We start from the raw sequence: 26,893 nt of genomic DNA, 5'->3' as shown, positions 1-26,893 counted from the left end.
CCGGACTTTCTCTCTTCTCCCTGCCTCCCATCAGGCAGAAGATACAAAAGCTGAAAGCACGTACCACCAGGCTCAAGGACGGTTTCTATCCTGCTGTTATAAGACTATTGAATGACCCCCAGTACAATAAGATGGATTCTTGAGCTCGCAATCTACCTCATTATAGCCTTGCATCTTATTGTCTGCCTGCATTGCATTTTCTCTGTAACTGTAACACTATTCTGCATTCGGTTATTGTTTTTCCCTTGTACTACCTCAATGTACTGATGAGATGAAATGATCTGTATGGATCAAAGTTTATCACTGCACCTCAGTACATGTGACGATAATAAACCAAGTTACTAGTCTTTAATTTTACTTCCTCTTATGTATGAGCTGAAATTCTACTTAGTCATTTACAACAAGTAAAAGTTCAAATCCATTCAATGTATAAATTGAATAAAAAAAGTTGAAAATAAATATACATTAGTTTTCATTCCTATTTTTAGTGTATTGTGCTAAATATTATGCAATGCATGTGGATGGATAAAGAAACAGGAATTGCTTTGTGGTTGCTCTACCATGTTATCCAGGCAGTTTCACCTACATCAATTCCCAACTGTTATTCCACATTCTTAATATACTTAATTTGCCAAGTATCTCAATCTTTCAGGCACCTAAATCATTCTACTTTGATATATAAAGAGTAGCTTATGTCTAAGGAACTTAATTTAACTTGTTTATTTAACACATTCACAATAGCAGATCTCTGGAATAACGTCCTTAGTAGTAGTGTGAAGTTCTTGTATGTAACCATTCATCAACCTTATGTGGTGGAGTCTGTACTTTGTCACAGCTGCAGTCTGTCTTGCCCTCTCCAGAAAATATTTGACAAGCATGGTTATATTCAAGCCAGGTGGGCAGACTGTAGGATTTATAGCAAGGAGCTTGTTTGCTGATGATCCCAAACTCCATTTCTTGCATTAGAGGGTCTTTGCCCTGTAGTGCTGAAGTGGCAGTTTGGACTGCAGTAACTTAAGTGACAGAAAATGAGCATCTAGTAAACATAAGATATCGTAATACAGGCATGGATCTTCTTGTTAGTTGCAACTTTCCATCATTTTGAAGCGAGACAGTACTGCACAGGACTGGAAGCTGGGGTGGTAGGGTCAGTCAGAGATTTGCAGAGTGAATGTAGCTGCACACAGAATTTGGTGCATGATGACTGATGAGAGGGTAAGAGCTGAGGTCCCTAGGATTGATGTTCTTGCACCCTAGAATAACTTAGCTCGCTCTTCAGGTTACGTGTTTGGACTTTCAATACCATCTCTTTTAGGTGGATGTGATAACTTGATGTTAGTACTAGCTTCAGGCTTGGGTCAGTGGCCTGTGATTTGTACTCCAGCTTTTGGCTGTTTGGTTAAGTGTCCCAAACAGCATTGTTGTGTTGATAGAAAACTCTGGCTGGCAATATTTGATGAGCATTGCAACACAAATATTCATAGTGTATTGTAGCTCAAAGTCCAAGCCTGCAATGCACAGCAGATGCCTTAAGCATCGATAAATTCCTGTGACTGGGTTGAAGGCAGACCATTGGTGTAGTGGTGGTGCAAGATCTGAGTCTGTTTGTTGTGTTTGTTGTGGACAAATAATTGATCAACAGTAGTCATTAATGCAAGTAGGGCTTTTGCAATATTCACAAGCAGATTGGTATGCCAAACAGTGTCATATGTGTGAAAGCTTTTTTTTGCCATATGTTGTTATTGCAATTGCTCAGTCACAGAAACCTAAATTTTGTCAGGAAACCCCTTGGTTGAGACTCAGAATAATCTCCATCTTTAGGAACATGTAGAATTAATCGATTTAGGACTTCATATCAAACAGAAACCAGTGATATCAGTAATAGTATTTCTCCCAGTAGGGATATTTTAAAGGGTTTGACAATGTGTGACTTATGTCAGGTCTTCAGCTTTCTTTTCCGAGTGACTCTTACAAAGAACTGAGCTATCCAAGAATGGCAATATTGGCTGAGGTGTTTCAGGAGCTTGAAAGTTGAGAAACTGTCAGACTTGATGCTTCTCATAGATCTGGAAAGATTGTATAGGTGTGTATTCCCTGGAATATTGAAAATGATTTGTTTAGACTTCGAAGGGAATTGATAGGACAGATGGTAAGCAATTTTTGACACTCAATAAGACACATAATAAGAAAATCAGAGCCAGACCATTCAGGAAATATGGTATGAAACACTTTTCACACATTGATAGAAGTGTAGAAACCTCTCCCACACAAATAGTTAAGAACTTGCTAAATAAATCATTTTAATAATAGAGATCAATGATGTTTATATTATCTAAGAATATTGAGTGAAATAGAGCCTGGGTAAGTGGATGAAATTGACAATGAAACATAAGTTTTGGAGCAGGAGTGGGCCATTTGGCCTTTCAAACCTGCAACACCATTCAATATGATCATGGTTGGTCATCCAAATCCTATACTTGGTTCCTGCTTTCTCCCCATACTACTTGATCCTCCTTGAATATATTTAATTATTTGGCTTCAACTGCTTTTTATGATAGAGAATTTCACAGGTTCACTATTCTGGATGAAGAAATTTCTCTTCATCTCAATCCTGCATGGCTAACCCCTTATGATTAGACTGTGACCACTGGTCCTGGATTTCCCTGCTGTTGAGAACATCCATTCTACCTCATCCTTCATAGTCTGCCTAGTCCTGTTAGAACATTGTAGATTTCTATGAGATCCCTTCTCATTCTTCTAAATTCTAGCAAATATAAGCCTAATTGACCCAATATCTCTGTCATTCCAAGAATCTTTCTGGTGAAACTGCTGCAGTCTCCATCAGGTAAGAAGACCAACATTCCACACAGTACTCTAGGTGTGGTCTCACCGAGGCCCTGTACAATTGCACTAAGGTAACACTATTGCTGTACTCAAATCTTCCTGTTTTCGAAGGCCAGCATACCATTTTCCTTCTAAACCACCTACTGCACCTGCATTCTTACTTTCAGTGACTGGTGTACAATTGGATCTCGTTGCATGTTGCCCTTTTTCTAATCTATAGCTACTCTTGTTACCTGCCTTATTACTTATGGCTGCAAAGAGGATGAACTCATTTTTTATGCACATTATATTTCATCTGCCATGCATTTGCCCAGACTAACAGCCTATCTAAACCTCATTTCTTTGCATCCTCCTTATAGTTCGTGCTCCCATCAGCTTTGTTATTTGCAAACTTGGAGAGGCTGCATTTAATTTTCTCATCTGAATTAATATACATAGTGCATAGGTGAGATCCTAGCACTAATCTCCATGGAAAAGATGAAGACCCATTTATTCCTACTCTTGATTTCCTGTTATGCAGCAGATCAGGCATCACAATGAAACACAGAAAAGACAAGGGAATGAATGGCTCACTCCTGTTCCTGAGTTCTTTTTGTGTTTTTTTTTAAACTGCAGAAGAATTTTTTTCCATTTGTGCTGCTTATGAAAGTAAGTAGATTACTTTTGAATTCAGAAACAGTATTTTATAAACAGCATTTTTTAATTTGGACTAAATTATGACTGAAGTTGCAAGCAATTTTATTAAGAGCATTAAAAACTATTTTCCCCACAGATTCTATTTTTTTGAGTTAAGAATAGATAGAACTACTGATCCAGAAGTGTGTTTATCCTGCACTTAAGTGACCTTGTAGATGTTAACTTTTTATTTATTCCTTCACATGATCTGGCACTATTGGCAAATCTGGCATTTTGTTGTCCATCTGTATATGCATCCTTAATGGGGTGCCTTGCTAGCCCATTTCACAGGGCAGTTAACGTTTAGCCATGTGGTGCTTTTGGAATCACATGTACGCCAGACTGGGAAAGGTTTGCCCTTTCCTGGAGGATATAAGTGAACCAAATGGGTATTTGCATCCTTCCAGTAGCTTCACAATCACTGTCCTGATTTTTGGAAACTGAGGAGGGATATGGGAAGTAATCAGCTGGTACAATGTTCTTTAAAATATCTGTTAATATGGTGTGAAAATGTCCTGACAAAAAATGGTCTTGTGCTGTTGTTTTATGAAGAAAAGCTTTGCTTGAACTACCTGATTATTTGATTTTTCTTTCAAGCAATTACAAGTAGAATTAACAGGAAAAGGTTGTTAATTTATAATCTAGCTGACCTTGGTATTTTCTTCATCTGCAGTATATCTTTGAAAATTTTCTTTGTTTCATTGCATCCAAACCAATCATGTACCAACTTACAGTAACTCTATACAGTTTCAGTAATGCAATTACTTAGTTTGTGATTTCCTCTTTCTGCCACATTTCTGATCAAAAGGACCAATCTCTGACAGCAGATTGGTCAAATAATTTGAAAGGTTTTGCAGTGTTGAACATCAAGATCTGAGAATTTTCTATAAAAAGCCAAAGAAACATGATTGCAATTTTATTGTACAGTTTGATAGATTTCCTGCCACCTTTGTAGCAGCTAAGCTGTTTGTCACTGTATTCTACTCCTCCCACAGCTACATCACACTCATTAATGCATGGTGGCTTTCTTGACACTTCTGCACTATTCCCCTTTTCTATACAATTTCCTGTAGTCAGCATGTAAAGAATTTGAGAAATGGTGTTTTATCCTGTTGCTTCTCCAACAGCACCTTTTTGGATGTTATAGTTTAATTAATATTTAACATTTTTAGTTGTATATTGGGACCTTGTGTAATGCAAAGCTGCTTTTAAACCTTCTTATTAAGACAATAAGATCTGAATGGACAATGCACAATATGAAAGGCTTTAAAATATATTATTTTAAATTCAAACTTAAAGAATTCATCAGAATGATATTAAAGCTTAAGAAATAAAATTGGAAAAGCAGATTGTACATACTTGGCTTGTATTCCTTTGAGTAATGCTTTTCAAAAATGATTAAATAATTTTATAAAGTGAATGCAAAAACTGTTTCCTGCTGTGGAGGAGACTGAGAACAAGGGGACATAATCTTATAATTAAAACCGTACCATTCAGGAATGAAATAAGAAAGAAACACTTCACACATGTTAGGTTTAATGTGTAGATAGGCAGTGAATTGTTTAAGCCAAATATTTTGATTCCAATAGATATCCAGGTGTAGCTTTTTTTTCCAACGGTTAGGTTCCTGTTAACTCTTTACTGAAAGATTGTTTACTCTACAATGATCTTCAAAAAATGATTTTTAAAAAAGTGAAAGTAAGGAACATTAATTTTCCATTCCACTCCCACTCTGACCTCTGTGTTTGGCCTCTTAACACTGTTCCAACAAAACCCAACATAAGCTTGAGGAAGAGCATCTTATCTTCTGATTTGGCACATATTAGCCATTATTAATTAATACTGAATGCATTTCAAATAGGCAAGCTTTCCAGTGTATATCAGAACTGGTCAGTTCTGCTGTAAGATCAACAGCCTAAAACAATTTTGTTCTTTTTCCACAGATGCTGCCTCATCTGAATATTTCCAGTGTTGTGTTTTAATTTCTGATTTTCAGGATATGCACCGCTTTGTTTCTGCTGTGTTTTTATATTTCTCAGTGCTAGTATTTTTCTTTCACTTTCTGCTGCTTTGTCAGTCTCCTATTTGCATTCCCTCCATTAACAAGCCTATTTTTTTCTCCCTAATCCTTTTGCTTCCTATTCCCCTTCTGCATATCCAGATGTTTTTGATTTATAATTTTTGCAGTTCTGATATAAACATACATACAAATTAGGAGCAGGAGTAGGTCACTTGGCCATTTAATAAGATCATGACTGATCTGATTATAATATTAACTTTGCATTCCCTGTAACATTTCACCACCTTGTTTATCAACCACATGTGTACCTCTGCCTTAAAAACATTCAAAGATTCTGCTTCCACAGCCCTTTATGGAAGACTATGCCAAAGAATCAAAACCTCAGAGTGGGGGAAAAAAGTCTCATCTATTAAACAGGTGATTCCATGTTTTTAAAGATTGAACACTAATTCTAGATTCTGCCACAAGAGGATAATAATCCTTTCCACATCCACGTTGCCAAGATCCTGCAGGATCTTGTACCTTTCAGTCCAAGTCCCTGCTCACTCTTCTAAACTCGCTTAGCCTGTCCAGTCTTTCTTCTTGAGGCAAGCTACCCATTCCAGGTAATAGTCTCATAAACTTTGAACTGCTTTCAACACATGTCCCTCCTTAAATAAGAAGGCCAGTACTGTACACAATACGACAGATATGATCTCACAGGTGCCCTTTTTAACTGAAGCATAATCCCCCTATTTTGATATGCTAATCCCCTTGCAATAAATGATAACATTTTGTATGACCTATACTGCTGTTATACGTCTATTGAATGATTCCGTAGTATGATAAGGATGGATTCTTGACCTCACGATCTACTTGTTTATGGCCTTGCACCTTATCGTCTGTCTGCACTGCACTTTCTTTGTAACTGTAACACTTTATTCTGCATTCTGCTACTGTTTTCCCATGTACTATCTCAATACACTGATGTGATGAAATGATCTGTATGGATGGCATGCAAAACAAAGTTTTACCTCAGTACATGTGACAATAATAAATCAATTTACCTGAACAATATCCTTTTGATAATCATGCAATAAGACACCCTGCACCTCCAATGCATTTCTCTAACTTCTGGTAACCACCTCCCCCCCCCTCCCCCCTGCCATCCCAACTCCTTTATCTTCCCGTATTCCTATGGCTCCCTTCTGCTGCCTCGATGACCTGCCCAGCTCCTCTCCTCGCCTCCCCCATCCTTTTATTCCATGGTCCACTGCCCTGTCCTACCAGATTCCTCCTCCTCCAGCGCTTTGCCTCTCCTCCCTATCACCTCTCATCTTCTCCCCCTCCCCCCACCCCCACCCACCTACCATCCCCCTCTCACTTAGACTTGCCTATCACCTGAACTCGCCTATCATCTGCCTGTGTGTGCTCCTCCCCCTCCCCCACCTTCTTATTCTGGCTTCTGCCCTCTTCCCTTCCAGTCCCGATGAAGGGTCTCAGCCTGAAACGTCGACTGTTTATTTCCCTGCATGGATGCTGCCTCACATGAGTTCCTCCAGCAATTTTTGTGTATTGCTCCAGATTCCAGTATCTACAGAATTTTTTGTGTGACCCTGTTCCCCTAGAAGTCTTCAGACTCTACCATTCAGATGGTGTATTAATTTTCAATTTTTCCTGCCAAAATAAGCAACTTTGCATTATACTGCATTTGCCAGATATTTCTCCACTCACTTCGTCTACTTCTAATCCCCTTATACTGTCCAAATGCCCTATGCAGAATTTAATTTTCTACTTTTGTCTGTGTCATCGGTAAACTTGGCAACCATACCTTTGATATCCTTATCCAAGTCATTTATGTAAATTGTAAGAAACTGAGGCCACAGCACTGGTCTCTGTGGCACACCTCTTGTTACATCTTGCCAGACAGTAAAAGACCATTTACTCATGCTGACTCCCTCTAATTAGACCCTGCCATTCTAAGTGATCATAAATTCCATCCCTAAAAAATTTTTCCATTAGTTTCCTTACTAACGTAAGGCTCACCAGCCTGTAGTGTTCTGGCTTATCCCTTCTGCCCTTCTTAAATACGGGAACAATATTAGCTACCCTCCACTCTTCCTTAACCATGGTTAAAGATGACGCAAACAGCTCTATCAGAGCTCCAGTGATCTCCTCTCTTGCTTTCCATAATGCCCTGGGGTAGATTACATCATGCCCTGGAGGGTTGTGCAATTTAATGTGCATCAATATCTCTCACACTTCAGAGAACTCCGGTAAAATGACAGTACATCATCTCCCTTTCACAAAAACCACATTGACTTGGTCTGTTTACCCAGAATTTTTTGAAGTTTCCTGCTGTAATGTTTTTGGGAGATGGAAGAACAACATTCTGAAAAGTTAACTTTTTTTGTAAACAATTTGGTTTCACTGCTAAGTATTTCTGGCATTCTCTATTTCTATTTCAGATTTCTAGCAATATGGTTTTTTTTGTTTTTCAGTATCTAGAGGCTAGAATATTTGACAAAGATGTGGAGAAGCTGGGTTGCTTTGGGAAAAACTTCCACCACAGATTTTTATTTCCGTTGGTAAAATATGTTTTTACTATTCCAGAACCTGATTTTAAAGTTAACTTTTAAAGCAAGTTTTAAAACTGAGTTGCACATCCATTTCTTTTAGTGCTTTTCCTTTACTTTACATCTTTGAACACAACTTAACCAAGCTGTGTGTTCCTTAAATACATACTTATCATGTTGGCCCTGATTTATTTTGGTCACTTGCTGCTGTGCGCTAAACTCAGGCAGCCAGGTGACAGATTTGTTCAGTCTGATCGGGTATGGGTATGGATGGGTGGTGGATGGTTGGAAGCAAAGAGAAATCTCATTTGACATGAAAATGGGGTGGTGGGAGCTTTGCTGAAGGTGATGTTGGGATGGTGACAATAGGTGGAGGGCATGAGTGAATAAATAAATGAAATGATTATGGTCTAGGATAAGGGAATGTATGAAAACAAATGAGTGTAAAGGAATTGTAAATGGTTATACCTGAAAAGCAAATGTTGAAGGAATCATGGAAAATCTGGTGAAGGAGAGGATACTCCTTATTCCCAGAAATGTGTTTGGGGAAGAGTGGGTGAAAGCTTGTCCCACTGGTTTTGAGCCAGCAGGACCACTTTCATTGGCTACAGTGCATCCATCCTTCATTATCTTCAGTGCTCTCTGGGAAAATGGAGCTTGTAAACAAGATTAGAATCTATTTATTTATATGTTTTTACAGCAAGCAGTTGGGTATCTAGCTGCATTTACAACTCCCCAGTGTTGATAATTGCTGATGGAATCCATTTCTTGCCACTGTGGGACTAAGAGAAAATTCTCGAAGTGATTAGCAGGTCAGACATCTGAGGTTGAGGTTTTGGGTGAAGGACCCTTCAACTGAACTGGAGAAGTGAGAAAACAATCAGTTGCAGAAAGGAAAGAGTTGAAGCAACAAGGGAAATATTTGTGATAGGATGCAGACCAAAGTTCTGAAGCTAATGTTACTTTAAAAACTGGCAGTTAAAGACAGAAGAGGAAAAAAAAAACATTGAAACAAATATACAGCTACTTCTGTGGAGAGATGCAAATGAAAAGGGGTGGTTACCTGAAATTATTAAATTCAATATTAATTCCAGAGAGATGCAACACACCCATTCAGAGGAGTGGATGCTGTTCCCGGAGCTTGTATTTGGTATTGAAAGACAAAGATCATTGTGGCAGTAGGGCAGAGAATTCAAGTGGCAGGTGACTGGAAACTCAGCATTGTTTTTGCAGAATTAACAGAAGTGTTCTACAAAACAAACGCCCAAATATTCATTTGGTTTCTCCAATGAAGAGGAGACCACATTGCAAACAACAGATACAATACAATAGATTTGAAGAAATGCAAGTAAATTGCTGTTTCACCCAGGAAGGCTGATTGGGTCCCTGGATGGTGGGAACGGAAAGATAAAAGCGTGGGTGTTGTATCTCCTGTGGCTGTAGTGTTGTGAGAAGGGGAGTAATTGGTGGAGATGTAAGGGTGGACCAGGGAATTGTGGTGGGAATGATCCTTTTGAGGAGTGGAAGATATTTTGAAAATGGAGGACAATGCAAAAATATTTCAGGCAATGGATTCCTTTTGAAGGCAATGAAAAATATGGAGAGTGATATATTGAATATGGAGGCTGGTGGGTTGGAAGGTGAGGAAAGGGGGAGCCCTTCTTTTGGTTGGGAGGAGAGAGATTGAGAGCAAACATGGAAAGTAGAGAGACATGGTTGAGGGCCCTGTCAACCACGGTAGAAGGGAAGGCACAGCTAAAGAAAAGATCTTTACAACTCTGAGGCTTTGCATGTGACTTTAACAAAAAAGACAGGTTAAATCACAATGTTTGGAAGCAATTTGATTTCACTGACAACGATAGGATAGGGTTTTTTAAGAGACTTTCAGATAGGTACATGGAGCTTGGAAAAATAGAGGGCTGTGGGTAAGTCTAGTAATTTCTAAGGTAGGGACAACTTTGTGGGCTGAAGGGCCTGTATTGTGCTGTAGGTTTTCTATGTTTCTAAAATGACATTTTATTAATAAATGTTTGTCAAATTACCTTAAATATTGAGGCTAATAGAGCACAGAAATTTCCTGTTAGTTTACGATTTATTTTGCTTGTACTTTCACAAGTCTCTGCTATGCAAAAAGCTATGGATTTACAATCAATGGTTCGGGGAAGATTAATGACTCCCTATGTAGCTAGCTAATTTAGAACAATATCTGCTAATTATTACCTGTTTTTATTGTTAACCCTCCAGGAAAAAAGGGAAAAATGCAAACGTTAAATTTTTGTTCTGTAGACTCATTTGGTATTGACAGGTAACTTGTGTGCACATGTTTTGATTCATTAAATACAAACCCAGTGGCCATGCTGAGGATACTCTGCTTTTGCCATGGTCATATGTTTTCTTTACTTATATAATGTTGTAATATTTGTATTGTGATTGTGAACAAATAGATGTCTGAACCAGTTAATTTGTATGCATTTTTTAAGGTATTGTTTTAATCAGCCTGTTTGCTATTGTAATGAATTTTTAAATGTAAAATCAGAGGTTTTTGTAAGAGGAGAATGAAAATCTCTTTTAAATGGCAGTGATTTGGCTGTTGAAAGTTATATGTACTTAATATGCATGTTTAACATTTTAAAATGTTGCTATCCTTGTTTTCAAATCATAATCAAATTTTTTCTGCAGATTGCCTTTTCTGAATAATTTTCAGTTTGGGATCATTACCAGTCTTCAAAGGTGGTGGTGAACTGCACATTGAACCACTGCAGTTCTTGCGCTAGAGTTACTAGCGCAGTTGTTGAGAATGGGGTTCCAGTATTTATATTTGGCAGTGATAATGGAATGATGACCTATCATCCAAGTCTGTGCACTGTGTCTTTGAGGGGGACTTCTAGGTGCAGGCATTTCCTGCTGCCCTGGTCCCTTTGGGTGATAAAGATAGATGAGCTCTACTTAAATGAAAACACCATTCTGTCAAGTAGACATTAACTTTGTATTTGTGGTCACAGTATATACCCCAATAATTCAAGTGCTCTTTCTGTGGTAGATCTACATAATAAAAGTTGTTCAAATGTGTGTACTTAATCTATTCTTTTCTCTGTAGGTTCTATTATTTCAGTTTAAAAAAAAAATTAGTTTACTTAAGGTGGGCCAGTTTTTTTTGTAGAGGGGCCCTGATTTTCCTTTGCATTCTTGTATCTGTTTTTTAAACATGGAACCGCTGTCATATTCACGGGCCTCTTTTCCTGCTGTTGCTGATTGTACAGTTCTCCATTTAAGTTACTAGATATTCAATTACATTGGGCAAGAGTTTATTGAAAGCTTGCAATTGTTACTCCTACAGGTCATGCTGTGAAATATTTGTTCATTATTGAGAATATTAGGCAGTATGGGTGTTAATCCATCTCATCTTGTGATTCCACAGGCGATGTGTAATTTACTCTTCAGTTATAAAGATTTTTGATTATTTTTCAGTTTTTCTCTCGGAAATTTCTATTGATCAGAATAGGTGCTTAACAAAATTAAATGAGTGCAAAATTCATATTTTTGAAGTACTTAGTTATTGTCAGCTAAATTATCTATGTTTGTTTACTTTAATGACTGCATGCAAGATGTTTTACTTGAAACCTGGGCTTAGACCTGACATTTCTCCACCCCCCCAAGTGACACTGATCTGAGTTTGGATTGTGGCTAAGGATAAAATGTGTACCATTTCCCAAGATGCTTCAGCACCATTTAGACTGCTGTACATGATTGTTTAAGCTCTGTGCTTAATAGCTCTCTGAATAATTTTGAAATTCAAGAGAACAATTTCAAAAAGTTTATTGAAGTGAAAGGTATATTTTTAAAAACAAGTGTGAGGGATAGAGAAGGGTAAATTTGCTTTTAAGCTGAGGAGTATTTTTGATTCCCATAAACCTCTGTCAATATACAGAGATGGGAAGGATCAAGGAAGTAGTGAGAATGAATGGATGAAGAAGGAGATGTGGGAATGTGATAAAATGTGTATGCAATGGAAGGTAAGGGTGGGCAGGTGGGATGAATATTTAGAGGATGAAATGTTGAGAGCTGATCTCTGACTGATTTTTGTCACATTTTAGTATTCAGATGAGGGAAACAATATTTTCAAAAATGTTCCTTGTTTTTGAAAGGTTCCTGTTATTTGTAGAGATGATTACGCTCTATAGGTAGGAATTAACAGATGGATGTTAGATTTTTGTTTTATCTGGATTCTTTAAATTTGTGACCAGACTTAAAGCAGATGGTATAGTTCCAGAGTTTTTTTCCAGGTGTTCTGCAAAAGGACTGTAGTAATAATGCTAAAGCCATAAAACTAGATCAAAAGGTACTTTCACATAAGGGGTAATGGAAATCTAGAACTAGCTCACCAAAAAGCTGGTGGAACTGTGTCAATTGACATTTTCAGCACTCGATCAATAGATAGTGGTTGCATATGGGTACATACAAGCATACAGATTTGGAGTAAGAGCAGGGTACCCGGGCCCTTAAGCCTGCTTCTCCATTTAATAAGATCATGGCTGACCTGTTGTAACCTCAACCTCACATTTCTGTTTACCCATGGTAACCTTTTGCCCCTTGTTTATCAAGTATATATCTCTCTCTGGCTTAAAGGTAGGCAAAGACTCCGCTTCCATCACCCTTTGTGAAGAAAGTTCCAAAGACAACTGATCCTCTTGGGGGGGGGGGGGGGGGGGGGGGAATTATTTTGCCTCATCTCTATTTTAAATAGGGACCTCCTATTTTAAAATAGTGACACCTTGTTCTAGGCAATGCACCCATTCCATGTATTAGTCTAGTAAACCTGAACTGCTTCCAATGTATTTATGTCCTTCCATAAATAAGAAGACCAATACTGTACAATACTTTGTATCTGAAGCATAACTTTCCTACTTTTGTATTTGATTCCCCTAGCAATAAATAACATTGTTAGCTTTCTTAATTATGTTACAGCTGCATACTAGTGTTTTGATAAACATGCATTAGATCACTCCATCTCCCTGCCTCTCAAAATGATGCAATCTCTCAATATTTAGATAATGCTTTTTTATTTCTCTTGCTAAAATAGACCATTTCACAAGTTCCCACTGTGTATTCCATTTGCCAGATCTTTGACCATTCATTTAACCTATCTATATCACTTTGTTGCCTCCTTATGTTTTCTTCACAATTTACTTTCCTGCTGTTCTTTGTGTACCAAGGGAAATGGTATAAATAGAGTTGAAGAATAGATCAATCATGATCCAATGGAACATTGGAACAAGAACTGAGGAGATGAATTGCCTACTCTTGTTCCTGTCAAATTATAATCATCAGGTCATATCTCTGAAGATTTGTCCTACCAGTTGAACCTGGAACTTTATATAGCCTTCACTGATAGCAGTCAAATTTTTATAATGAGGATTTTTCCCAGAATTTAACTATGTGCTGAAATCTGATCAGGAAAAATATGCAATACCTGGATTATCATAGGACCACATGGTTGTGTAAAAATGCAACTGAAGGACTCTTTCTGCTGCTTCTGAAAAAATCTTTTTAGTTTTTATTATTGTATTTTTTTTGATTTGCACTTATCAAATTTGGATATTTCATTGCAAAAGTATATTCTGTCAGTTCTGTTAAGAATTTTCTTTTTGAGTTTTTGTTTTCTTGATTGATTTTAAGGTCACTTATGAAATGCACAAGGAGAGCTTGGCCAAAATATATGACGAGTACCAGAGCCGAGATGAAAACACAAAGCAAACTCCGAGCATTCGTACCATCTCTGAGATTAGCAGTGCACAAGCAGTCACTGTTAAGAAAGATGATTTTGAGAGTAAGCATGTAACACGTTCTGAGAATGTTGACAAGCAGCTGGAAAAAACAGAAGATTGCAAACTTGAATTGCAACCTGAAAGTGACCAGGAGACCAGTACTGTAAAGACAGAGAGACAGAAGGTAAGTTTGGCACAACTAGACAACACAAAAAAAACAACTTTACCATCTCACAGTACTGAAATAGAAAAAACTACAGCAGAAGTAGATCAGGTGTCAAATAAACTAGATACTTTAGAAAGTTCCAAAGTGGAGAAAAGAGAAGCAACTGAAGTGTGTGTGGAAGATAAAGAGTATTCAACTACATCAACTGATACGATACAAATTTCATTTGAGGAAATTACTTCAGCTCCTTCTGAATCAATTGAAGAGAAAATAGCAACAAGACCTACTGCAAATGAACAAGAAAGGAATGTTGCACTGGAACCATGTGATTCAAAAGTTGAGGAGATTGAATCTTCAAGCAGTGGGCAGCATGAAAGCACTTTAAATAGTAGTCAAGAGAACAATGCCCAAGAACTTCAGGCCACTTCTCAAGGACTAGATGGCAGTACTTTGACTTCTGCATCCAATGTTGATGCAAGCTGTTTGGAAGCAATTTCCAATCATTGTGAAACTGTACCACGGGAAGAGATGGCCAAAGAGAGCCAAGAGATGGCAAAATTGGAAACAGAATTGGGTACTGATTCATTAAAACAAGCAAGCAGTCACACTACTATAAATAGCACTCATAACTCTGACAACGTGGATAAAAATGTTGGAATAACAAAGACTAGAGAACTGAGAGTACCATCTGCAAAGGAAATGGCTAGATTGGATGTGTCTAATGTTGCAACTGATACTGAGAGGTTAGAACTTCGATCAAGTATAAGTCAAGATTCTGCAAACACACCAAAGCCGCCTACTCAGGTAATAACATTTATTGTTATTAATAGGTAAAATTTTAACTTTATTTTACCTTGCCATTGGGGAAAGAGTAACAATTTCTTCATTTTAATGGGTATTAGCATGGGGGAATTCTTGGTTTTGTTTATGATTAAAATAATCTTGCCTTCAAATGTTCTGTAATTTGAGGAGATTTTCCTATGCCACATTCAAAAACTTGTGTTTTTAAATGGAACCATTTTAAGGTTCAAAGATCCAAAACCTTGATGTCACTCTGTAGATCAGAAAATACCTGTGGATCGAGAAACCTTTGAATCAGTAATCCTTTATCAATATTTTTGTGTTATTTTGGAGAGGTTATTTGTTGCTATTACCGGGATCTGAACTGAGGGGACAGCTGGTTGTTCTCATAAGTTACTGTCAGCTATTTGTCGCTGAGCTTGTTTTGGATTTCTGCATTTGCTTTACCAAATGTGAGAGACCAAAATGAACTTAAGGTTAGTTGCCAGAGTGGAACATGGTGTGCTAGAGAAAGCAGTTGGACACATCACATCTGGCCAAAGGTGGCAGGTATACGGACAGCAGGTAAGTAAATTATTTTATTTGTCTTATTTTAGAACTTTAGATTATTTTTGTAATTTGCAATGTTCTTTACTCAATTTGTTGTTAAAGTTTATTTTTAAAAATAATTTAAATCTATTTCAATATTTTATAACTATCTCTAGCTGTCAAAGGCCATCAGAATGCACAGGCAATGGAGTAAATTAAGGTTTTTTGGTTAATCTAGTCAACTATTAAGGTGAAGTTTTCTTTCAACGAACTGTTTTGCTAACTAATCATTTAAACTTTTCCTTAAATGAAATGTCTTTAAGAGAATTGAAATTTATTTTAGTTTATTGGGCTGATCAAGGGCACCTTAAAATATCCATAATTTAATTTTTAAAATCGATTTGCATTATTTTTAATGTTTTAATTTGAAGGCCATGAAAATTACTTGGCTCTAGATAATGATTTGAATTGATGATGCAGGAATGGTAGTGAACTTGGTTTAAAATGAAAATACCAATGGTATTTTCGAAAGTTGTTTGGTTTAATAAGCCAGAAGGTTGGTGTTGTGTTTATAACAAGTGAAAATGAATTGCCAATTATAGTGTTTACAAATTAGTGGGCTGAAAGTGGCCAAACAAATCGACCAATTTTTCCTCCCTTTTTCTTCCTTGTGTGTCATGTACGCAGTGTGGAATGTTACAATTTTGTGGCATCTGGTAGGAAATGAGCAGAGTGGGAAGATACCTCTGTTCCCATTTAGATATCAGCATGTTATTGTCATTTATTGCTTTGTCACAACTATCAAGTTTTTGGACAAAGTCTCAATTTTTTTGAACGTTCTTACAATCTGTTAATTGTATTGCAAGCATGAATCACTGGATTTCCTACAATGCTATCTTTTATTGTTGGACTACTTTAAAAATTGAAAGATTTTTGTCTTTAAAAACTTTGTACTAGTAGTTGGTTGAAATTTGATGTCAACTACAAACATTCAGCTGTAACAAGCAGTAACAGGCAGCAACTGTGAAGAGATGGTTAGTTTCAAGGTGTTTATTTTGAATCAGGACTGTAAGAACTTGGAGGTCTTCCAACTTTTAAGAAGCCCATAGAGGAAGAGAAATTGGTGGGTATTAGGGGGAGGGAGCGGAAGATAACACAGTGATCTGGTATAATGGAAAATGAGTGATTATGGGATGGCGGTTGCAAAGGTAAAGAAATAAAAGTCAGGTGTAGAGAAGATGTAAATTGAAGCAGAAAGAACATTATCAGTATCCATTTTTTTTAAAATTAGAAGCAATAATTCTGGTCTGAGATCTTGAAATTAAATCCTGAGGTTGTAAAGTCCCCACTTGAAATGTAAGATGCTGTTTGAGAGAAGTTTGACTGATGCTTGAGAAACAATTCTGGAAGTTGTTATAAGCATGAGGTGGGTTCAGAAAATTGAAATGGCAGGCATATATGTAGGCCATATTTGCAGACTGAACAATGGTATTCAGCAAATTGTAATTACAATCCATGTTTGGATTCACAGTTTAACGAAAAGGTACTGAGAGTAGAAAATACAGTAAGCTAAATTGAAGGAAGTACAAGAAGATTGCAATCTTACCTTGATGGAGTGTTTGTGGCCCTAGATGATTAGAAGAGAGAAGCTGCATCATCTCCACCTACATTGGGAGTTGTGAGGTTAAAACTGCAGGAAATGGACTTTGGTCAACAGTTCATTCATCACAATGGCAGAAGAATTCCTGGTTGAGGGAAAAGGAGGACTTATTGGTGTTGAAATAACATCTGAAATGAGTGAGAGAAACTGGTGGAATTGTATAAAGTGCCTACTAGAAGCAAATATAATTGAGGTTATGGGAATTGATAGCTTAAAGTTGTCATTGAGATTAAATGGAGAGAGGAAAAAATGTTGAAGTAAATCCTGTGAAGGTAAGAGAAGGGGTGGAAATTTCATTTCATATGAGAAAAATCATGTCACTGATATTGATTTGTGTACTGAAGATATAGTTGAGAAAAGGGAAGAGAATGTTCCATGTATTATAGGATAAAGAAAACATTTGGGGTCCATAGTAATGCCTGTCATTTGTGAATGGAGTCAAAAGAAAAGTTATTGAAGGTGAGAAAGCATCTAGCCAGACATGAGAGTGTTGGTGGATCGGTACTAGGCATACTTCTGTTCTTGAAGGGGTGATTTTGGTGGAGGTTGGAAATGTAGAAAGACTGGATGTTCATGGTGAAATAGAGATGGTTAGGGACAAGAACCTGTTGAAAAGTGACAAGGGATATCAGAAGTATTATGACTGTAGGGCAGAAGAAAGTGGACAAGGTGAGAGAGTCAGCAAAGGATTATTCATTGGGCCAGAAAAGGCTGAAATTATTGTTCTTAAAGGGCAATCCCATTTTAAAATTTTGGGATAGAGTAGAAGGAAGCTGGGCAGGTTTTGGGCATCAAGGTTGGAAGCCAAGGAAGAAAACCTCTGCCGTTCTTGTTTTCATGTTTAATGATGAACGTTTATGGTGCATGAAAAACACTGATGCTGGAGGAACTCGGCATTCGTGGAGAAAAGCAGGTGGTCAACGCTTCAGGTCAGGACCCTTCCTCAGGACTGAAAATAGGAAAAGGGGAAGCCCAATATATAGGAGGAAAAAGCAGAGCAGTGATTGGTGGACAAAAGAGGGGAGGCAGGGTGGGCGCAAGGTGGTGAAAGGTAGGTGCAGGTAAGAGATAGTGATAGGTGTGGGGGAGGAGGGGAGACCAGATCCACTGGGGGATGGGTCAAAGGTAAGGAGAGAGAGGGGAAAAAGGTAGAAAAAAGATGTGGGCTAGGAAAGGGAAGAAGAAAAGAAGCATGGGGGGGGGGAGGTGGGATTACTTAAAATGGAAGAATTCAATGTTCATGCTGTTACGGACTCAGTGAATGTCCCTTTAAGATAGAGAGTGTGTGTGTATGTGTGTGTGGGGCGTGCTTACGTCAATAGAAGATAAAGGACGTAATGAAGTTGTAGAAGTCAGAAGGAGAGAGAGAGAGAGAAGGGAGAGAGACACCAGCCTGTTAGTTTTCTCTATCGATGGATGAGAAACTATAACTGTGTCTGCCACTGAAATCCATGTATGGAAGTTGGAAGTAATCCGGTGGAGTTCACTTTGTTGCTGACCTGTAGAAGGAAACAGGTATTTGTGTGTGGATGATTCGGATGCTTTTCGGGGTGAGGAAGTCACTACCGAGTAAACACTGGAGTGTCGTTTGGGTTCCATCGTGGAACATTTGGATTTCGTATTTACTCTCTCTGTTTCTCTACATCTACGTCTTATCTTCAGATAACGGTGGTTGTTGAAGAAGCCCTTGCTCATGTTTCACCTTATGGCTTGCGGAACTGAACTTTAAGAACCATTCCTGAACTTGGAGTTTGGGACTTTGTCACACACACACACACACACACACACACACGAAGAGTTTAGTTTTGGGGTTAACGTTCAAGGTTTAACATTTTTGAATTCTAACATTTTTACTTCTATTTTACGTATTATCATAAGTAGTGATTAATAAAATAGTTTTTAACACTGAATCATGCTCAGTGTGTTTCTTTTGTTGCTGGTTCGTGACAATGCTGTTAGGCTGCAAGGTTCCAAGACAGAAAATGAGGTACTCTTCCTCCAGTTTGCACTTGGAATTCTCCTGGCAGTGGTGGAAGCTGAGGACTGACATAACAGTGATAGTGTGGGAGGGGGAGTTGAAGTGACTGGCAACGGGGAGATGCAGATCGTGGTTACGGACAGAGCGTACGTGTTCTACAAAATGGTCACCTAGTCTGCGTTTGGTGTCCTCAATGTAGAGGAGGCCACACTTGGAGCACCGAATGCAGTAGCTGATATTAAAGGAGGTGCAGGTAAATCTCTCTCACCTGAAAGGACTGTTTGGGTCCCTGGATGGAGGTGGTGTAGGGGCAGGTGTTGCACCTATGGTGGGTGCAGTTGAAAGTTCCCAGGATGGGAGCGGGGTGGGTCGGGGGAGAAAAGTGAACCAGGGAGTCGCGGAGAGCGCGGTCCCTGCGAAAGGCAGAAAGGGGTGGGGAGGGGAAGATATGTTTGGTAGTGGGGTCCCATTGGAGATGGTGGAAGTGGCAGAGAATGATGTGTTGGATATGTAGGCTGGTGGGATGAAATGTGAGGACAAGGGCGACCCTTTCCCTGTTGGGTCTGGGAGGGGTGGGGGTGAGAGGAGATATGGGAAATGGCAGAGATACGGGTGTGAGTGCTCTCGACCACAGTTGTGGGGGGGAGCCCTGGTTGAAAAGAAATTGTACATCTTGGATGTCCTGGAGTGGAAAGCCTCATCATGGGAGCAGATGCAGCGGAGGCAGAGAAATTGAGAAAAAAGGATAGCATCCTTGCAGGAGACAGGGTGGGAGGAGCTGCAATCGAGCTCACTGCTCTGCTTTTCCCTCCTATATATCGGGCTTCCCCTTTTCCTATTTTCAGTCCCGAGGAAGGGTCCTGACCCAAAGTGTTGACCACCTGCTTTTCTCCACTAATGCTGTCTGGCCTGCTGAGTTCCTCCAGCATCATAGTGTTTGTCATCTAGACTCCAACATCTGCAGTCCTTTGTTTCTCTAGTCATGGTGCATGTCTGACAAAAGGACACAATTGAAAATAAGCAAAAGTTACTTGTTGGAATCCTATCCACATGCTCGACCTTAATGGTATTGATGATCTTCAGCTTTCTGGAGGTTATTCTTTCTGTTCTCCAAATGAATTTTGTATTTTATTAAAAGTATTACACCTTGATGCCTTGAATATTTAGATGAGGAATTAGGGTGCACAATTCAAAGCATGCTGAATTGGTTAAACTATTTTAGAATTTGATTATTTTTTGTTATGGCATTGACTTTAAAAACTGCAGTCATCCTTGACAAAATGTTTATACCCCAAGCTTCTCGAAGAATTTTTGCACAGATACCTCATTATTTCTGGAAATTAAAATATTTTACTTTGTCTGTTTCTCATTTAACAAGAAACATTAAATGCTGCTGCATATTTTTCCACATGGATTTTTACACCATTCTTCCTGAATTTCTTCCAGATATCACAATCAGAGCTTGCAAGTCAGCAAAGCCTTGTGTCTGATGGACAGAACAGAGGATCTAATCCTTCAGCGCGTGCCACCATGTTTCGTATACCAGAATTTAAATGGTCTGCAATGCACCAACGCTTGCTAAATGACTTGCTGTTCTCTGTAGAAACAGATGTACAGATGTGGAGAAGGTTAGTTATGCATCTTGTCCCCCAACGCAATTTGTTAAAACTCCATGCCATTCAATGTTGCTGAATTTTTTTTGGTTAGCAATTTTTTTGGTTTGCTTTAATAGTGAATATTTTCACATTTTGTAGTTCATAAAAGTCTGCATTTATTGAAGATTTCAGTTTCATAGATTGCCATAGAGGATGTGAATGAACTGTGAAAAGTAATTCCATGCTTTTTTTTCCCCTTTAAAAAGCCATAGCACAAAAACAGTGATGGATTTTGTTAACAGTAGTGAAAACGTCATCTTTGTCCACAACACCATTCATCTTGTCTCTCAGGTGGTAGATAACATCATAATGTCCTGTGGTGGGATTCTCCCACTTCTTTCTGCAGCTACATCTACTACAGTGAGTATGAAATATTCTGTTTTTTAAAAAAAGACCATCTTCCGAGCTTGCTAAAATGAAAGAAATTTGATTTTGTATTCAGTGAGTTACATAGTAATTGTACATAATAACATAGCAACTGATTTTGATGCTTTACTTTATTATTTGGTTTATTGATACAAACTTTGCAACTTGATAGCTTTTTCTAAATCAGTGTTCAGAAAAATCCCATTAGACCAACAGTCACCGTTAAGAATGATTTGATGCATTTGAGTGTTTGAGGTAAAATGCACGTTGAGGTGAAACATTGCTCAATATTGTTGTCAAGACCTTGTGTTGTGTAGTGATATTGTACTTCTGCTGGGATCAAACAGTGTATTTAAGGCAAAGCCTTGGAAATTTAAGTTACTTATACTGAACAGTTACTAAACAACTCATTGATTACAATGATGACACAGCTCTACCCCAGAGCAGAAGACAATTAATGCTGGACCTATTCTAATTTGTGAATAGCTGGGGCCCAAGCATTAACTCCTCTAAGACCCCACTAGGAGCTGGCTACCATTCTGAGAAGATCCAATTTTTTTTCTTCCTCGTTTATTGTTTGGCAACCAGTTTTTGATCCATGCCTTGTTTTACCCCAGTCTTTTGAGCTTTTATTTTACATGTGTGGGACTCTAACAAAGGTCTTCTGAAAATACAAATGCACCATTCACTGGTTCTCTTATTCTTCCAGTAGCATTCTCAAAATAAAATTCAGTATATTTGTGAAACATGATTTCCCTTTCATAAATCGAAGTTCATGTTTTTAATGCTGTTGACATATTTGTCTCCTATTATAACATGCTTTATAATAAACTAGCCTTTTCCCTACTGATGTTGTTAGGCTAACTGGTTGTAGCTCCCTGTTTTTTCTCTCCCCTTCTGCCCCTCTAGACAGTGGGTTACATTTGCCACCTTGCAATCTGCAGGATTTGTTCCGTAATCTGTAGAATTTGGGAAGATGACGACCATTGTATCTAGTAGATACCAGGGCTACCTCTTTTAGTTCTTTGTGATGTAGATTATTGGCTTTGAGTGCCATTAAATTTTCACCACTTGTTTTTAAGCTAATACTATTTTGCTTTAATTTCTTCTCTTCATTAGCCTCTTGGTTCCATAGCATTTATGGGAAGTTATTTGCCTCATCTTCCATGAGGACAGAATCCAAGTATTGCCCTGCAATTTTTTTCTTCCCCTTTTATACATTCTCCATTTTCTGACTGTAAGTGATCTCTTCTTGAATCTTTTTATGTATCTGTGGAAGATTTTACAACCCACTTTTTTTCTGCATGTTTACACTTACTCAATTTTTCCCTTTTTAATCAAACTCTTTTGTGAACTTCTAAACTTTTTCTAGGACAATATATGCCTCCTCTTTGGATTTAGTTGTATTCTCAACTTATTTGGTATGTCATAGTTTTCAGTTATTGGTTTTCTTTTTGCATTAGTCTTCCAGAGAGAAAGGGTAAGGCTCTTGTTGTTCTTGCATCTGTTCCCTAAATGTCAGCAATTACTGATCAATTGCAAAGCCTTTCAGTGAAGCTGTCCAAACTATCATAGTCAACTCACTCCTCATATATCAATTCCGGCCACTGTCTGTAAGAAGCTTGTACGTTCTCTCCATGTCTGTGTGGTTTTCCTCCGGGTGCTCCGGTTTCCTCCCATATTCCAAAGATGTACTGGTTAGGAAGTTGTAGGCATGCTATTTTGGTGCCGAAAGTGTGGCAACACTTGCGGGCTTCCCCCAGAACATTCTACACAAAGATGCATTTCACTGTGTTTCGATGTACATGTGACTAATGGAGATATCTTATTTGTACTTTTTCATTGAGATTAAATTTAAGACCGTAGTCTCAGATTGAATAATTTTACTTTTTTTACTTTCAATCTTAATGTAGAATTCTATCATGTTATGGTCACTCTTCCCTAAAAGACCCTACACAGCAAGATTAATAAATAATACCCAATTTAGGATTACCTGTTCTCCAGTTGGCTCCTTAACTTGTCCAAAAAAAACATCCTGTACATATTCCACAAATATATGCTCCATGGCATTACTGCTAATTTGTTTTGGCTAGTGTACTTCTAGATTAAAATACTCATTATTATTAAAGTACTCTTTTTTTTGCACCTCTTAATTTCCTGTTTTCTACAATAGCTCTACTGTTTGGAGGCCTGTAGACAACTCCCACCTATGTCTTCTACTCCTAAGTGCTTCTCTAGCTTTACCCAGGCTGATCTACATCTTCATTTTCTGAAGATATCCGTTCTTAAGATTGCATTGGCTTCATCCTTTATGAACAATTCCTCTCCATCACCTTTTCTTTTTTGCTTGTCCTGGCTAAATATTGAATATCCATGGATGTACGGTTAGTTCCCAGCTTTGGTCACCCTGAAACTATGTCTATGCAAAGGCAGTTGTATTGTGTCCATTTGCATTGATTTGCACTGTTAACTCATTCACCTCTTTACTACTATTTCACATATTTAGAGACACCACACAATGATTGTTTTTATCATTTTTAGATATCTTCTGTTTTTACTGTTGCTCTATTTTTCATAGTCATACAGCACAGAAAGAAGCCACCTGGCTCAATGTTTCCATGCCGATCATTAAGTATCTAAACTAATCTCACTTACCACCACTTGGTCCATGGCATTATATGCCTTGGCAATTTAAGCTTTCATACTATCTACCCTAGCTATTGCCACTCATCATTTAGCACGTCTCTTTCAAGTGCTCCCTCTGCAAGGAAAACCCAGCCCTCATAATTGAAATGTCCTGGTGACATCCTGGAGAAACATCTCCTCTGCACCCTTTCCAGTGCAATCACATCCTTGTTATAGTATGGTGTCCAAAAATGTAGACAGTACTCCAGTTGTAGCCAAATTATTATTTTATAACATTGTACCATAACCTCCCTGCTGTTATGTTCTGTCCCCTGGCTAATGTGCCCTGTTCACCTATGCTGCCATCTTCAGAGATCCTTGGACTTGTACACAAGACTCGTTTGTTCCTTAGTGCCCTGCCATTCTCTGTGTATGTTGAACTGTTATTAGTCTTCCCAAAATACATCACCTTGCACTTACCAGGATTAAATTCCACCTGCCATTGTTTTGCACATCGTATAGCCTAAAAGTATGTTTTTTTACTATCAACAGTAGCAATTTTATGTCATTTGCAAACTTACCGATCATATCTCCTACATTCATGACCACATTTATGATATATAACCAACATTAAGTCCTAGCACAGATCCATGTGGTACACTACTGTTCACTGGCTTCCAATCACAAAAACAGCTTTGCATCATAACCTTCTGCCCCCTATTACCAAGTCAATCTAGGTCTAATTTGCTAACTTGTCCTGGATTCCATATGCTCTAAACTTTTGGAACAGTTTCCCTTGTCAGCCTTGTCAAAGGTGTTACTGAAGTCTATGTAGACTACATCAACACAATGCTGTCTTCAATGTATTTTGTTACCTCTTCAATAGTTAGTCAGACAGGCTCTACCCCTAATAGAACCATGCTGAATGCTCTTCCAAGTGTTGAATAAATTGGTAAATTGATTTATTATTGTCATATTTACCGAGATACAGTGGAAAACCTTTGTTTAGCATACCAGCTGTACAGATCATTGCGTTACAACAGTGCATTGAGCTAGTACAAGGGAAAACAATAACAGAAAGCAGAATGAAGTGTAACAGCTATAGAGAGAGTGCAGTGCAGGTAGACAATTTACATGCATGAACATTGAATTCTCCCACTTGAAGGAATCCGCGCCCCCCCCTTACCCCGCACCCCCCCCAACCACACCTTCTTTTCTTCCCTTTCCTAGCCTATCTCTTTTCTACACCCCTTTTCCTCCTTGCCTTCCACCCCCTGATGGATCTGCTCTCCCCTCCTTCCCTGCACCTGCCTATCACTATCTTTTACCTGCATCTACCTATCACAACGTTGTGCCCACCCCGCCTCCCCACTTTTGTCCACCTATCACTGCTCTGCTTTTCCCTCCTATATATTGGGCTTCCCCTTTTCCTATTTTCAGTCCTGAAGAAGGGTCCTGACTCTGTCGACCACCTGCTTTTCCTCATGGATGCTGCCTGGCTTGCTGAGTTCCTCCAGCATAGTGTTTTTCATAAAGGGGTAGATTGTGAGGTCAAGAGTCCATCTTATCATACTAGGGGACCATTCAATAGTCTTATAACAGTGGGATAGAAACTGTCCTTGAGCTCGTGGTACATGCTTTTTCAGGCTTTTGTATCTTCTGACCAATGGGAGGGGGAAGAGGAGAGAATGTCTGGTGTGGGTGGAGTCTTTGATTATGTTGGCTGCTTTACTGAGGCAGTGAGAAGTGTAGACGGAGTCCATGGAGGAAAGGCTGGTTTCTGTGATGTGCTGAGCTGTGTCCATAACTCTGCAGTTTTCTGCAGTCACAGGCAGAGCAGTTGCTATACCAAGCCGTGGTGCATCCGGATAGGATGCTTACAGTGGTGCATTTGTTAAATATTGGTGAGGGACATGCCAAATTTCTTTAGCCTCCTGAGGAAGTAGAGGTGCTGGTGAGCTTTCTTGGCCATGGCGTCAACATGGTTGGACCAGGACAGGCTATTGGTGATGTCCACTCCTAGAAACTTGAAGATTTCAACCTCCTTGACTTCAGCATTGTTGATGTAAACAGGAATGTGTGCCCCGCCCCTCCCCCCATCCTGACAGAGGTTGTTGTCATGAGACCAAGTTGCTGGGCTCTGTCTCCTTCCTGTGCTCCAGCTCATCATTAATTGAAATTCATCTGCAAACATGGAGATGGAGCCGAATCTGGCCACGCAGTCATGACCTGTATAGGGAGTAGAGTAAGGAACTGAAGTCGCAGCTTTGTGGGGCACCAGTGTTGGGGATGATCATGGTGGAGGTGTTGCTGCCTATCCTTATTGATTGTGGTCTGTTGGTTAGGAAGTCAAGGATCCAGTTCCAAAGGGAGATGTTGAGTCCCAGTTCTAGGAGTTTGGAGAAGAGTTTGCTTAGAATTATAGTATTGAAGGTGAAGCTGTAGTCAATAAACAATAGTTTAACGTAGGTGTCTTTACTGTCTAGATGCTCCAGAGATGAGTGTAGGGCCAGGGAGATGGTGTCTGCCGTGGATCTGTTTTGGCAGTAGGTGAATTGCAGTGGGTTGAGGTTGTCTGGGAGGTTGGAGTTGATGTGTGCCACAACCAGCCTCTCAAAGCACTCCATAACTGTGGGTGTCAGAGCCATTGGACGGTAGCCATTATGGCACATTACCTTATTTTTCTTTGGTACTGGGTTGATAGTGGTAGTCTTAAACAGGTGGGAACCTCATGCTGAAGTAGGGAGAGATTAGAAATGCCTGCAAAAATGCCCGTTGATTTGTGCAGGATTTTATGTGGGCCAGATGTTTTGCGTGGGTTCACTTTCCGGAAGACTGTTCTGAGGCATGCAACAGTGACTGTGGGTTCAGGTGCATTGGAGGCTGTTGGGACAGGTGGTGACATTCCAATCCCGTTTTGTTTAAAATGTGCATAGAACATGTTAAGTTCATCAGAAAGGGATGTGCTGTTGTCAGTGATGCTGCCCAACTTCATTTTGCAGCCCATTATAGCATGTAAGCCCTGCCAAAACTGACGGCTGGTCTGGGACTCAATTTTCAACTGGCATTGTCTTGGCATCCTGATAGCTTTACAGAGGTCGTATCTCGATTTCCTGCATAAGTCAGAGATACCTGATTTGAACGCCGCTGTCCTGGACTTCATTAGAGAGTGGATCTCACAGTTTCCAGATTGGGAACACCCAGATTGACCTCTTTGGTACACAGTCCTCCTACATACTTAATGGTAAAGTCTGT

The 26,893-nt window shown here is 38.9% G+C and overlaps 1 protein-coding gene across 1 annotated transcript in view; it reads left to right on the top strand.

Moving 5' to 3' along the window:
* The window catches only part of lrba (LPS responsive beige-like anchor protein), a 626,133-nt gene that overhangs the window by 94,774 nt on the left and 504,466 nt on the right, over positions 1-26,893 (top strand). Inside the window, exons 22-24 of the mRNA XM_052010590.1 lie at positions 13,771-14,829; positions 20,439-20,620; positions 20,854-21,007. Coding sequence (XP_051866550.1) covers positions 13,771-14,829; positions 20,439-20,620; positions 20,854-21,007 — 1,395 coding nt within the window. The remainder of the gene's footprint in view (positions 1-13,770; positions 14,830-20,438; positions 20,621-20,853; positions 21,008-26,893) is intronic.

Source organism: Pristis pectinata, chromosome 2 (genome assembly GCF_009764475.1).
Source record: "Pristis pectinata isolate sPriPec2 chromosome 2, sPriPec2.1.pri, whole genome shotgun sequence".
NCBI classification, from domain to species: Eukaryota; Metazoa; Chordata; class Chondrichthyes; order Rhinopristiformes; family Pristidae; genus Pristis; species Pristis pectinata.
This window is presented reverse-complemented; position numbering and strand designations above follow the sequence as displayed.